Source organism: Eptatretus burgeri, chromosome 12 (assembly GCF_056783735.1).
Source record: "Eptatretus burgeri isolate ZD-2024b chromosome 12, Ebu_testis_v1, whole genome shotgun sequence".
Taxonomy (NCBI): domain Eukaryota; kingdom Metazoa; phylum Chordata; class Myxini; order Myxiniformes; family Myxinidae; genus Eptatretus; species Eptatretus burgeri.
The window spans coordinates 47,799,571-47,812,603 of NC_140972.1; the positions used below are offsets into that span (position 1 = coordinate 47,799,571).

The following is a 13,033-nucleotide window of genomic DNA, read 5'->3' on the forward strand; positions in this document are numbered from 1 at the left end:
AGGCCTCAGTGAGCTTTCACACATTTCTGAAATGAGGCTTGTGGAAACAAGTTGTTTTTATTTCATTATTTTTAGAGATCAAGTCTCATGAAAGAGCTGAATGACAGAGAGGTGATGTTGACTTGGTGAGAGAGGAAGATGGTATTGGCATACAAAGAAGGGTGGATAAATGGGGAAGAAATAATCAGATGACAAGGTAACTGCGTTGGCTAATGGACAAGGAATATGTAAGCAGACAGGAAAATCTGAATAACAGGGTTAATCTGGAAGAGCACAGATAGGTAAGAGAGGAGAGTCAGTAAGAATAGATAAGATCATGAATACGAATAGGGGATAGCATGAGATGGCTCACCATTTTTTTTAGCAATGGAGAGAAAACCATGATTGGACAGACTTAGGGAAACGATTCCACCGTTGAGAGAAGAGATGGACAAAACAAAAAGAGTGGATGTGAGCAGTTAGCTCTAATTTGAGGAGGGTAACAAGGTAAGTGTAACTGGTTGGGAGAGTGCAGCTTAAGCAGGCTCAGCAGGTGAGCAAAGACAAGAAGTGAGGTGAAAGATAACTACTCGGTGATAAACCTGTCTGCAGTGGGAGAGGAGTAGGCTTGCACCTCAGCATCCTGTTGAGTACACTCAAAATTAGGGTGTGAGATTCCATTGCTTCCATGGGAGCAGAGTTAGATCTGGTGACATCAACCCAGAGAGAACATCCATATGCCATGGCACTGTTGATGTAGGATTTGCAGTTTTTGCACACCGTTAGCAGGTTGTGGCTATATAGCTTGTCCATCCATGGTGTGATAGACTTTCTGATAAAGAGTGGAATCATCTACAAAGCAATATACATGATTTTGCAAAGAGGCCAATAGGTTATTAATGTAAACCAGGAACATGAAAGATCCAAAAGCACTGCCTTGAAGGACACAAACCTCCAAGGAAAGGGCAAGAGATAGAACACCATCAATGGCTACGCATTGCTTGTGAGCATGAAGATAATCCATGAGCCAGTCAAGGAGACAAACCTGGATTTCTTTGGAAGAAAGTTCATCGATCAGGGCCGTGTGCCAGATGTTATCAAATGTTTGAAAGATAAGTCTGCTGAGATTATCGATTCCATTTCCTTGATGATCAAGGGCAAAAGTCTTACAATAGTCTGTAGTTTCAATGGTCTGTCTTGGTACCCATATTACGGATAGGACTGACACAAGCCCCGTTCCATTGTGAGGGGAGGTGACCCTCCAAGAAGGATCTGGAGAGAATGGTAGTGGCGAAAGAGGAATGGCCAGTTCAGATGCACATTTTTGAGGAATCGCAATCGGGATGGCTCTTCCTCAAATTTGCAATTTGAGGAAGAGCCAACGCCATCGGGATCAGCTAATTAAAAAAAAGTCAATGTTCACATGCAAGTCACAAAATTTTACTCACCTTAGCCTCTGCAGAATATCCACTGCTGGATTTTTCAGATATATGTCAGATTGTGTAATGACTGCTTTTATTTTTTATTCAAATAGAAGTCCAAGAGTTGCAACTTTGTAAGCTCATGGTGCTGGAAGCACCTTTTCATAATAAAATACAGCACTCATCTGAAAGGCAAATTTTGCACTCATCGTGCAGCAGTTGGTGTCACTGCTCCTGGAATTGGCAATCCTTAACACTCACACAAGAAAATGTTACATGCATTTGTCAAATATATATATTTTTAAAATCACATTCTGCAAATGGATAACAATCATGCTTGTGTGTTCGCCAGGTTCATAAAGTGCACAGAACAACAAAAAGTTTATTCAACTAAGGTGCAAAAAAGGAGAAACAAATATGTATTGAATATTGAAAATGGGAGCTTAAATCAAAAAAAAGAGAACAGCATGGCTCCCAGCAAACAGAACAACAAATCCTTGTTTAAAAGGGCACTGTACCGCAACCTCATTTTCCAATCTCTCCATACACATTTTTGGATCTAGTTAAAATAGTTTTTGATTTATATGAGCCAAATAAAACTACATTTCAACAAGTAATATTCATCAAGCTCGAGATTTTAAGTAAAAATGTTCATGATGACAGCAAACAAAGCAAAAAATCCGAATTAAACAGCAAACTGGACATGCCAGCATTCATCATGCTTGAAAGAAACGTGCAAAAACCTCAAACAATCCAGGAAGTTTTTGTTAGGCAGTAATAAACCTTAATTTTGTAAAACAACCAAGGCATTGATAATGTGTTATGCCTTGCAATAAGAGGTACAATCATTATTTTCATTTTATTTGGTACGGCAACAACTGATCTGAGTTTAAGCCAAATTTGTTTGATTCACAAACATCAAATCCATTAATCTATACAAGTAATATTCACTGCAGCAGAAAACAAAGACTTCTCGTATGTCCCTTAAAGTGCAGGTTTAATGGTACGTCTCACGTGCAGCCGTTCAGGCTTATGCGTTGTAATCAAAGTCTCGGTATAATCGCTACCAGAAATTGTCAAAAGAAAAATGAAGAAAAACCCATTGAATATCACAGGCATTTTGATAGGCACCTCATTATTGCTCATCGTCATCTGGTTCAGGTCGTGACTCTGCTCCACGCTCACTCGTTCCTGCTTCTGAAAAATAAACAGGAGATCAAACAACAAATAAAAGATGGTTTCTAAATTGGGCAATGGATGAATGATGGTGGCTATCTGCCTGTTGTGCTGCAACAGGCAGGGTGTGGCTCAGGCCAGTGTGTTGGTTGGTGAAAAGGGTGCAAGGGAGAATGGGGTGTCGCATAGGAATACTTGATTGTAATATTATTTAAATATTTTATGTTCATTATTTTTGCCCCTCTGAACAAAATGTGATCTTTTGCATCTCCCAGATGAAATGGTGATGATATAGCCATCTTAGTATCCCCTCTGAAAAGATGGTGTCTTGTGCAACATCTTGCCTATAAGGAATTTTGGTGACATTTGTAGGATGGGAAGCGAACACAGGCGAGACCATTCAACAAGGAATATGCATACTATTTCTGAGCTATAATCGTCATCCCCCACAGAGAATAGAAAAACAAATTTGCACACAAATGAAAGATTTTCCCAAGGGTGGCAATAACAGCCCTCTCAAACAGGAACAATTAATGCTCAAACGTGGAAATCAAGGTGAGACTGCACAAAATTAGAATCGGTGAAACAAGTGGTTGATTAGAGAAAAGGAGAGAGTTCAGCAGGTAGCGAGGAATTGTGCAGTTAAACAGCCACCGACACGCAGAAAGATGGTTTGAGGGGGTGGAGGGGATTAGCGATCTCTCCTGTGCATCAGCTCCTGCTGGACTATTTAAATCTTTAAAAACTTGTACAAATATGGTGTGCTCGTGAGCATGTGTATTGTTATTCAGCAGAAGAATAATAATTGAAAATTAAAGATCGAGTTAAACAAACCAATTCTGCCATGATTGAAAGAAGCAAGGAGGCGAAGCATGAAAGAAGCTGGGACTGTCACTGTATTCCTCGATTCCTCTCCCATCAACTCGTTTCTCTGCACCACCTAAAAGAAATTTCACATTCTATCCTACACACATTAACTTTCTTTCATAACTATACCATCACTCACTTTATATTCAGTAATACCTCACCATACGCTTGGGATGCATTCCTGAAAATCCGAGTGGATCATGAACCAGCTTGTTGCGAAACAAGTTTTCCCATAAGAATTTTGTAATAAAATGGATATACGTTCCTGAAGGATGTCAAAAACCAGCATTTTTCCCAAAATAAGAGTTCCAAAGATATAGTTGCACTTAATAATGAATAAATAGCAGTTGTAATGATTAATAAAAGTATATACAGTGCAGTACTGGACAGTAAGAATCAACATCCTCCTTCTCAAGTTCCTCGAATCCCAGCTGTCTACCCATTTCAACAATGTTTTCAATAACATCATGAATCGCCTCCTCTTCAATCCTCCCTTGGGTGCGAGGAACACAACCAGGCCAGAGTTTCTTCCACACACCGTTGAGGTTTGCAAACCGAACTTCCTTCCAAGACTCGTTGATGTTCGTGATCGCATTTAATATGTTGGTGTGTCCATTCCAGAGCTCTTTAACATTCCAAAACGTCCAATTTCATTTGAAGGGAAATGCTTCGTTTAATTTTCTTGGTTTGCGACATTTCAAACTTCCAGGCACAAATGAAATGGCAATAAAAATGAATATCAACCCGTTGAGCAAACTTTGAGCGCACGGACTGGACTAGGACGTGTTCAGAACAAATTCAGCAGGAAGAACAGGAAATGGTATCATGCGAGTTCCCACATGGTGTCAGTTTGTAAACGTTTACATCACTTTCATTGCTTTCTTTATCACAGTCCTCATTTCTGTTATGTTTACCTTAATATTAATTTGCTCAAATAAAAAAAACGATCCAAACAAGCCTTTTTTTCAAGGTTTATGCAGGATCTACTGCACTGTACTGTATGCGCAAATATCCGCTGTGCACCAACACATCAGTTTAAATGGAATACCTGGAGCAGAGCTACTGGAGTGGAATTTTCATTTGGCTAAGGAGTACAGTCCTGGACAGGTCACCACTCCAACGCAGGATACTCAAATGGCTTATTACCCCAGTAAGCCGGTCATTTTGCTGATCTCGTAAGGATGACAGGCTGAGTCAACCCACCTGGTGTTATTTAAACAGCGCAACAATGGCTTGAACTCAAGACCGTAAGATCTGAAGCTAGCCACGCCTTAACCGTGAAGCCAACACTCGGCTATATAGTACATTTGAAGGATGATAAATAATCCTATTCCTCATTTTTCCAAACATTGTCAGCCTGAAACATTATTGGCTTCAATACATCTAATGCCATCAAGATCACTGAGGCCAAGCAGAATGGAACCCAGGAACTACTTGCATTGGAGATCTCCAGTTAGGCTCAGCAAGAGGGGTGCATGTTGTAGGCTTCGAGACAGCAGGATAGCTCAGTTGGTAGGATGCTTGCCTCCGAGTTGGCTGGCCATACATTTGTCCCTCGTTTTGTCTCCTTCAATCATGCTGAGCTGAGATGCATCTTGAAGCGCACTATCCTTCAGGTAAGAATGGAAAACTGCCTCTTCTCTGACTTTTGCTGTGGGCATCAAAAATACCTAGTATCTCAAGAAAGGAGGATGGTATTATGGCTAAATTTCCTGCCAAGAGATCAAATGGGATAAGTTCAAGCTAATGGTGAGAATAACGTTACAACAGAGAAGATAAGCAAACTGCCGAATGAGGTTAATGATGTGGGTTCATGGTTCGGATTAGCACAAGCATGATGGCCCAACTGGTGTTCTCCTGTGTGTTTCCTTTTAATGTATTGAGTTCAAAAAGGCTCTCGGAAAGAGATTTGCAAATGTCCACAACACGCCAACTTTTAATTTTATATTAAAATTATAGAGTCCCTCGATTTCAATGCACTTGCCTCCATTTGTCCTTTAAACTGTCTATTCCAGTAAAAAGTTTTCAGATGGCTCATTTAGCCACATCTCAGTTGCTTTAATCAGTTCATCGGCGAATCGGCTGCCGTCTGTGCGAGACCTTTCATTAAACTAGATGAGTCCCTGGTGAACAGATTCATGGGAGGTGATGTAGCTGCTTGAAGCCACAGTCACCAATGGTGGTCTGCTCAACTCGGCTTGTCTCGGCACAGGCACATTGTCATGTAGGAAGAGCACACCTTTGGTGAATATCCGTCAGAATTTGCCTTTGATGCCTTGTCTCAATATTTTGCATGAAACCGCTATAATATTCCCCTGTGATTCTAACTTTGTGAGGAAAATAATCAATTCGCAGACACAAAATTTAAATATACTGTAATTCCCTTGACTTTTTTTGGGGCCTTCTCAATGTTGCCACTTTGTATTTACGATTGTTCAGCAGTTCTCTGTTCTTCTTGCTATGTGTCCAGCCTCGTTCCATTTCAGTTTTTCTGACTATGACCAGAATGTCAAGGAATTCTGTCTTGTCTGATATCCACAGCTCTTTGCGAGGTGATTTTTTTTTTTACTCCATCTTCTTTGACAGAGAACATTTCACAGACATACATCATAGCTGGGAGAAAACATTGATTGCAAACTCTTCTTTGCAGACATGGGAAGTTTGCTTTTCGTGACATAAATTTTGGAAATACTGCCCACCCTGCTCTCGTATGTCTCTTCACTTCTTAAAAGTGATCTGTATCCATTTGCATGAGTTGTCCTCAGTAAATATAATTACTGGTCTCTTAAATTTTGCTGTGATCAATTTGAATCCCTTCCTTTTTTGCATAGTGGTTGAACATTATTTTTGTCCCCCGCCCTTCAGACAAAAGATCGGAGATGGTGGACATTAAAATGAACTCCGTCCGACCGCCAAACCATCCATGAACTTTTGTGTATGCGATATTTCAAAAACCGTTGAACACTTAGCTTTCATATTGCAGATATCTATTCCTCATTACATTATCTCACCCTGATTAGATTATGGCTATGAACCATCTTGGTAACTTGGCTTATGTAAGCGAGATTTCAAAAAAAAACGTTAAAGATTCAGCTTTCGTATTCCACAGATCTATTCCTCATACCACCAAAAAGGTGGGGGACCTAGAGTATCAGCTCCTTGTCTTTGTCATATTAATTTTAGTCCAATTGTTGACTCTTCAAATTGAGTTCTTTCATTATGATTTTCAGTTCCCTTGCCATCCCAATTAAACCTCAAAATACATTCAGGCTTTTAAAAGGTGAAAGCTTCCCAAATATACCGTATATTTTGGCGTACAAGTCAATACTTTTTTTCCCCCAGAAGTTCGGGTCTCAACTTGTACTCAGAATCGACTTATCTATGGCTTAACACTTCGAATTGCATAAATGAAAAAAAACCTTGCAAAGTGTGATATTTTGTAAAATAAATTGTATAATTGTTCATTTAAAACACACAACAGAAATCATTGCCTGGAATGTTGGCTGATTGGGTGAGTAATTAAACGTTAATCAGCTCACTGATGCATGTGAAACTATCCAATCAATAACAAGCATGCACTCACCAATTATGTTTGATCCATCCCGATCAATGCTAATCATATGTATCCATCATCATCTCAAAATGATAAGGAACATGTTGAAAAACGATTTACATTCCCGATTTATCCATGAGTTCATCCCACAAAATAGTTCAAATAATATGCCCAAAACAGATCATTAATATTCATAACCCTGGAAGTACCATGCATTGTGTGTGTCAGGGAGGAATTAACACCTCTATTGTTCTGACTGACTGAAAGTTTTGCGAACTACCATTGTTGATCTGGCTTCATCTTAGACTCCAAATGGACTTATCTATGAAGGAAGTGAAGTAAAATGGAAAAATTAGCCAATTATGCTTGGACTCCACGTCGACTTATACGCCAAAAAATACGGCAGTACCAGAATAGATATTAAAAATAATAAACACTCCTTTTAATAATAGTATTGATAATAAGAACAAGTCTGAAGACGACGATGGTTCATGAGTGGTATTTGACGATGTAGATTGTTTCAGAAGTCAAGGATGAGAATGTGATAATGTTTGACCAAGTTATAAAAATGATCAACATGATGTGGTACGAGTGACAGGTTATTAGCTGCAAAATGTCGAAAACCCGGTTTCGTTCAACAACTTAAAAAATTTGACCTTTGCAGAACCTTTAAAGGTCACAAAACAATGTTGTGGACATTAAAATAAGGAAACAGGATACGTGCTATAGGTTATTGGAGTTAGTTCGTCGAAGAAGGTCAAAAACCTGGTTTGATTCCCACAAATTTGAAAATTTGACCTTTGTGAACTTTAAAGGTCAAAGGTCAAGGATTATGACCTTTGGTGCAAAACTTCCTCTGGAACATTCCAGGAACAATATAATGTCACATTAGCTATATGGCATTTCGCACTCCTCGGATTATCCATACTTTGATGAAATCAGCGTAAAAACAAACTTGAAGGGGGCGCCACGGGCAAGGTGTTCGAGATAGAGCAAAATGGTTTCAAGACTTTAAGTGGGGAATGACCTCAAGATTATGCATAAAAAAATATTGTCATCCTAGCTCTCAAAGTTTGGGCGGTCGTATGATTTATATGTCAAAATTCGAAATTTTCTAAGTTCGTGACCTTGACCTTGGGACGAAAATGAAAAAAAAAAAAAAAAAAAAAAAAAAAAAAAATCGAGCTCCGTGGAGCTATGCAGGTGCCATTGGGCTAACCAAATACCGAAACCCGTCAGATTCGACAAACCCCCGAGGAGAAGATGCAAATTGAAATTGGCTACCCCCTAAAAACACGTTTTTTGGGCGTGGCTCCGCCCATAATGGGCGCACCACGCCCATTCTCAGGAAAACACAACGAGATCATGATATAAACCTCCCACCAAAATTTTATCAGGATCGGATCAAAACCCACGGACGGAGACAGACAGAGACAGACAGACACACAACAATAATGAATATAGTGGTCGCTTATTTTTTTCATGAAAATATTTTTTTGTGAACCAATTATTTTTTTCGTGAAAATATTTTTTTGTGAACCAAAATTAAAAGTTAACTACCCCCTCCCCCTAACCTTGTGGAGATAATGCAAGTGGAAGTTCACCCCAAATCATATGTATAGAAGTACGGGAAAAAAAAACTTCATATATATTATTTTTTTCATGTATATATGAAGTATATAAAATATGAAGGAAAAATATATATTTTTCAAAGTAAAAACAGAGGGAGGAAATCTCTCAAAGAACCAACCAAACAAGGTAAGAATGACACCACATTGTGATGGCACAATCCTCTGCTGGATTACCATCATGACATATTTTGACTTTTCACTTTTGTTGTGGGATTGTGATGGAACAGCGTCAAAAGACGTCGTGATGGTAATCCAGAAGAGGGTTGTGGTGTTGTATTGTGGTGTTATTCCTTCCATGTTTGGTTGTTGTTTTTGAGATTTCATCCCTCTATGTTTTTACATTTTTTTTTTAAAGGTTTATTTTTTGTACTTGATTGTTGTTTTTCTTTCAAGGGAGAATACATAAAATAGTTAATAAAGAATGCAAAATACATGCATCCAGATCAGTGAGATAGTATGCAGACATCAATCAGTTGCACCCGGCTTCACAATTGCTCAACCAGGTAACTTAGAGCTTCCCATCAGTTAGTGTCGTGATTTGTGTTTGCACAATTTCTTTTGAAGATAGTTATAAATATTTTATCATTATATTGGAATCGCTATATATGCTAGATACCCCTTATTGTCGGGTTTTGTGTGTGTGTGTGTGTGTGTGTGTGTGTGTGTGTGTGTGTGTGTGTGTGTGTGTGTGTGTGTGTGTGTGTGTGTGTGTGTGTGTGTGTGTGTGTGTGTGTGTGTGTGTGTGTGTGTGTGTGTGTGTGTGTCTGCAACGCGAGGCTCCACAGCACAAACCAGCAAACCGATTATTTTTCAAATGGTAGTCCTTCAAAAATAGGGTGTCTATTTACCGTCATTTTTATGAGGAGTGCGTGCCAGTTGGCAAAATACGCAATAGGAAAAATCTTGCCAGGCAGAGGAACAATTGTATGTGAACCAATACGTCTTGGCAATGAATCTTCGTCGGTGGATCGGTCAGAATGGAAAGCATCGTATCCAGCGCTTCGATCCTCGCGAATCCCTCGTCGCCTACCGGCTTGTTAGTGAATTTATTATGCTTCATGTTTGATATATTTTGTAAGCCTGGTGTTGGCTTCGTGGTTAGGGTGGCGGCTTGGGATCCTAGGGTCCTGAGTTCAAGCCCTGTTGGCCGCTGAATTAATACACCAGGGGGTTGACTCAGCCTGTCATCCTTCTGAGGTTGGTGAAATGAGTACCAGTGTGTACTGGTAGAGGGGCACTGCATCAGCGACACAGACGTGCTTACAATAAATGATAGCTACCCTGGCAGCTAAGCTGCCATACGCAAGAAGAAGATATATTTTGTTATTTTGGTATGGATTAAATCAATCTATGACATTGTTACAGTTGTGGGGGTAGATGGAAGGATTTAATAGGGAATTTAGCATTGTGTGGAGTTGCTTGGTCCATGGATGAGTAGAAAGCATCTCGATGGAACCAAGATCGGAAAGCTGTGAGCTTAAGTGTTACGTGTTACCACATGAGGGGTGGTGCGGTGTTAAAATAAGTCCCCCAATACGTGATTGTCCTCTGTGATTTTCCCTGTTTTTATATTGCAAGCCAGGCAGTAAAGCTGGGAAACGAATCCCTGAAATGACAACAAACAGGAGAAGCCCTGCCTTCCCGGGTTTGGGGGCGAGCAGGCCATGCCCCGGAGGCGGAGGATATAGGGCGAAGGAGAGAGCACACAGGAGAGGCTGGCGCATTGCAAGAGAGGTACTGACTGCATAGGACGGGAGATCGGTGAGGTCGAGGGGAGGCAGGCTTGCACACGTGTGGATTGGGGAAGGCTTCCGTCTGGATAGGACGGGAGTTCGGCAGAGCACACACACGAGGTCGGTGTGAGGACCACACGAGGCAGGTGGCACCTTTGGAAAGAGGAAGGCTGGCACGTTTTGAGCCTTCGTGTGGAAAGCTGCTTGCGGATTGCCTGGCATTTGTCTGCCCAGCTACGAGTGATGGCGCCATTTTGGCACGCATGTGCACGTGCTGGTGGAAGTGCACCCCATTCCAAGTTAGACAAGCACCAGCTCTGGGCCAAGCTGAGTACCAGTATACCTAAAAAGGGGGGAAGGGGTTCTTTTCATTTTGTCACCCTTTGTCTGTATTTGCATCTGTGTGCGAGGCCTCGACAATAGGATTTATTTATTTATTATTACTATTATTACCTGTTGAATTGTTGTCTTTGTAAATATCTGTGTATGTTCATCAAATGTGATTATTTTGAAGAAATTGTATTCGTCCATTTGTAGTGGGTTTGCAGATAAACCCCCTTGTGCTGTCCTGGTGCAGTGCTCCTGTGCCATACTCCTCCGCCCGTCCGCTATGCCCCTCGAGCACGTGTTTAAATCTCCGTCGATCAACGTGTCCACCTACTTTTAATAAGGAATCGCTCGGCTGTCCTAGGGGGTTGGCGGTGTTAACCGCCCGTCACCACAATTTGGGTCGGGGGGAGGGGGGGGGGTTAACTTAGGCCGCCCACCTCTGCGACAATATTAAATTGTTTTAATACTTGTTTCAGTTGATTTTGGATATGTATTGCTTTTGGAATGGTTCTGTCCATTTCCCTCTCTCCCCTGTTTTGGTTGAGTCTACATTTACGTTCAAATATATTTTCTAAATAAAACACTTAATGTTTTATATATTTTGTTATATTGGTGTAGATCAAGTCCATTGATGTTATTAAATTGTTTTGATACTTCTTTCAGTTGATTTGGGGGATGGTTTGGATATTTATCACTTTTGGAATGGTTCTGTCCATTCCCCCTCCCCCACACACACACATTCCCCCCACTCCCAACAATCCTGTCCTGATTTGATTGTGCCCACATTTATATTCGATTTCCTTTCGTTGTAAAGCGATTAATGTTTTGTGTATATATATATATATATATATATATATATATATATATATATATATATATATATATATATATATATATATATATATATATATATATATATATATATATTTGGGGTTTCATGCACTAGGCCAGAGACAGAGCAACTTCCTTGTGTTGCAATCTTAATTGGTTCAGCAGTTTTTGTGTTCGGTTGGGTAACAGTTTTACAGTTTTTCACGGGGAAGAGGAAGAGGAACACGAAGAAGTAGAATTTGGTGATTTAGCGATCATCCGATGTGGTACTTTAGCGATGTATTCTGACATCTTTATCAGTCTTGGTAGTTCAGAAAACGCTCAAGAATAAAAGTTATGACTTTTAAAAGACTTATATCCTCACTCTATATAATATTCTCAGCATATAATTTTGTTCACATTTGATGCGGCGGCCATTTTTTTTCATGACCATCCCGTACTCCATGATACAGTGGCCTGCAAAAGTGTTCAGCCCTTCCAATAATGCCATATTTAGATGAATTACGAATGATGTCGAAACAATTTTTCCAAATGAACTTTTTTATTCATAACTGAAGAGATCAAATTAAACAGTTATACTTGAAGGAGGTTACATGGAGGAATACCTACAAAAACACATGTACACATCAAAATTCACTGGTTGTAAAAGTATTCAGCCCCTGAGGCCAGTGCTTGGTGGAAGCACCTTTTGCAGCAATGACTGCTACGAGTCATTTTTGGGTATGTCTCTGCCAGCTTTGCACAGTGAGATTGTGAAAGCTTTGCTCATTCTTCACGTGAAAATTACTCGAGTTCTGCCAAGTTTGATGGGGATCGTCGATGGACGACAATCTCCATGTCTCACCATAAATGTTCAATTGGGTTCAAGTCAGGACTTTGACTGGGCCACTCAAGATCATTTATTTTCTTTTTATTCAGCCACTCCAGTGAGGCATCAGCTTTGTGCTTCAGCTCACTGTCCTTCTGAAATGTGAATCTCCTATCCAGTTTCAGATTCATGGCTGATTCAACAGGTTTTCACCAAGGATTCTCCTGTACTTTGCACCACATCCATTGGCTCTTCTATCCTGACAAGCTTGCCAGTCCCTGCTGATGAAAAGCAGCGCCATAACATGATGCTTCCACCACCATACTTGTCAGCGTCGGGTTGGTGTTGACTGGAGGATGTGCAGTGTTTGGTTTGCGCCAGACGTAATGCTTTGAATTTACACCAAAAAGCTAAATTTTTGTCTCGTTTGACCACAAAACCTTTCTCCACATGCCTGCAGTGTCATTAAAATGTTTTTTTCGCAAACTCCGTTCGAGCTTTTAGATGTATCTTTTTCAGCAATGCCTTCCTTCTCGCCACCTGTCCACAGAAGCCAGCTTTCTGAAAGGAACAGGATATTGTTGATTGATGAACACTGACCCTCATCTCATACATAGAGCCTTGCAGATCTTTCAAAATCATTGTTGGATTTACAGTGACATCCCAAACCAGTTTCCTGCTTACCCGGCTGCTGAGTTTGGATG

General features: G+C 40.3%; 1 protein-coding gene across 4 annotated transcripts in view; it reads right to left on the reverse strand.

Annotated features, from left to right (window-relative positions):
* Nucleotides 1-1,757: 1,757 nt before the first annotated feature.
* The window catches only part of DCAF6 (DDB1 and CUL4 associated factor 6), a 95,967-nt gene continuing 84,691 nt past the window's right edge, over nucleotides 1,758-13,033 (reverse strand). For 3 of the 4 annotated variants that reach the window (XM_085850409.1, XM_085850407.1, XM_085850406.1), the window contains one exon: nucleotides 1,758-2,597. In XM_085850409.1, the coding sequence (XP_085706535.1) occupies nucleotides 2,385-2,597 (213 nt within the window). In that variant the 3' untranslated portion in view covers nucleotides 1,758-2,384. Of the gene's footprint in view, nucleotides 2,598-3,410; nucleotides 3,517-13,033 lie in introns of all 4 variants that reach the window. The other variant, XM_085850408.1, reaches the window with a different exon arrangement.